Raw genomic sequence first — 604 nt, 5'->3', positions numbered from 1 at the left:
TTTTTTAGTGCGGGCCTTAGTACCGGGTATTCCAGGAGCGACGCAAAACCTGAGACCGGCAGTGAAACCTGTGTCAACCGACCCTCACAGACATCTCTCATGTGTATGGAAAAACAGTATCTACACAAGTTTTATAAGAGGCATAGTTTATTAACAGTACTACATATCACGTTAACTGCATGCCCATTAAATAGAATGAATTGCTGGTCACAGTTGCTTAGAGAGCGAAATCCTGTTAGGTTAACGTGATACGCAAAGAACATCATTATAAGATCCATGAATGCAAGAAAGGTATATAGGCCTATATCATCCAGCACTTTATATGTTGAATATAAAAATGTGAAAAGTACATGCATGACTCACTTTGCCTTTGCAGATGAAAAGCATGCAATCTGCACGCACATGGGGCTGGATGTCCTGACTGTGCAGAAGCGGCCAGTATTCCAGGAGGACGCGACCGGCTTGCACTGACATCGTCCCGGCCTAGTTGGGGGAAATAATGGCTTGGTCTCGGGATTTCGCGTGGAACAAGAGAGGGAGAGAGAACGAGGGGAATGAAAGCGGAGGAGAGATGGAGGGCATGGGGGAAAGAAAGAGGGTGTAG

The 604-nt window shown here is 45.9% G+C and overlaps 1 protein-coding gene across 2 annotated transcripts in view; it reads right to left on the bottom strand.

The window, feature by feature from the left end:
• The window catches only part of LOC119592055, a 5186-nt gene that overhangs the window by 4006 nt on the left and 576 nt on the right, over positions 1-604 (bottom strand). For both annotated transcript variants that reach the window (XM_037940856.1, XM_037940857.1), the window contains exon 2: positions 364-483. In XM_037940856.1, coding sequence (XP_037796784.1) covers positions 364-483 — 120 coding nt within the window. The remainder of the gene's footprint in view (positions 1-363; positions 484-604) is intronic.

Source organism: Penaeus monodon, chromosome 29 (genome assembly GCF_015228065.2).
Source record: "Penaeus monodon isolate SGIC_2016 chromosome 29, NSTDA_Pmon_1, whole genome shotgun sequence".
NCBI classification, from domain to species: Eukaryota; Metazoa; Arthropoda; class Malacostraca; order Decapoda; family Penaeidae; genus Penaeus; species Penaeus monodon.
This window is presented reverse-complemented; position numbering and strand designations above follow the sequence as displayed.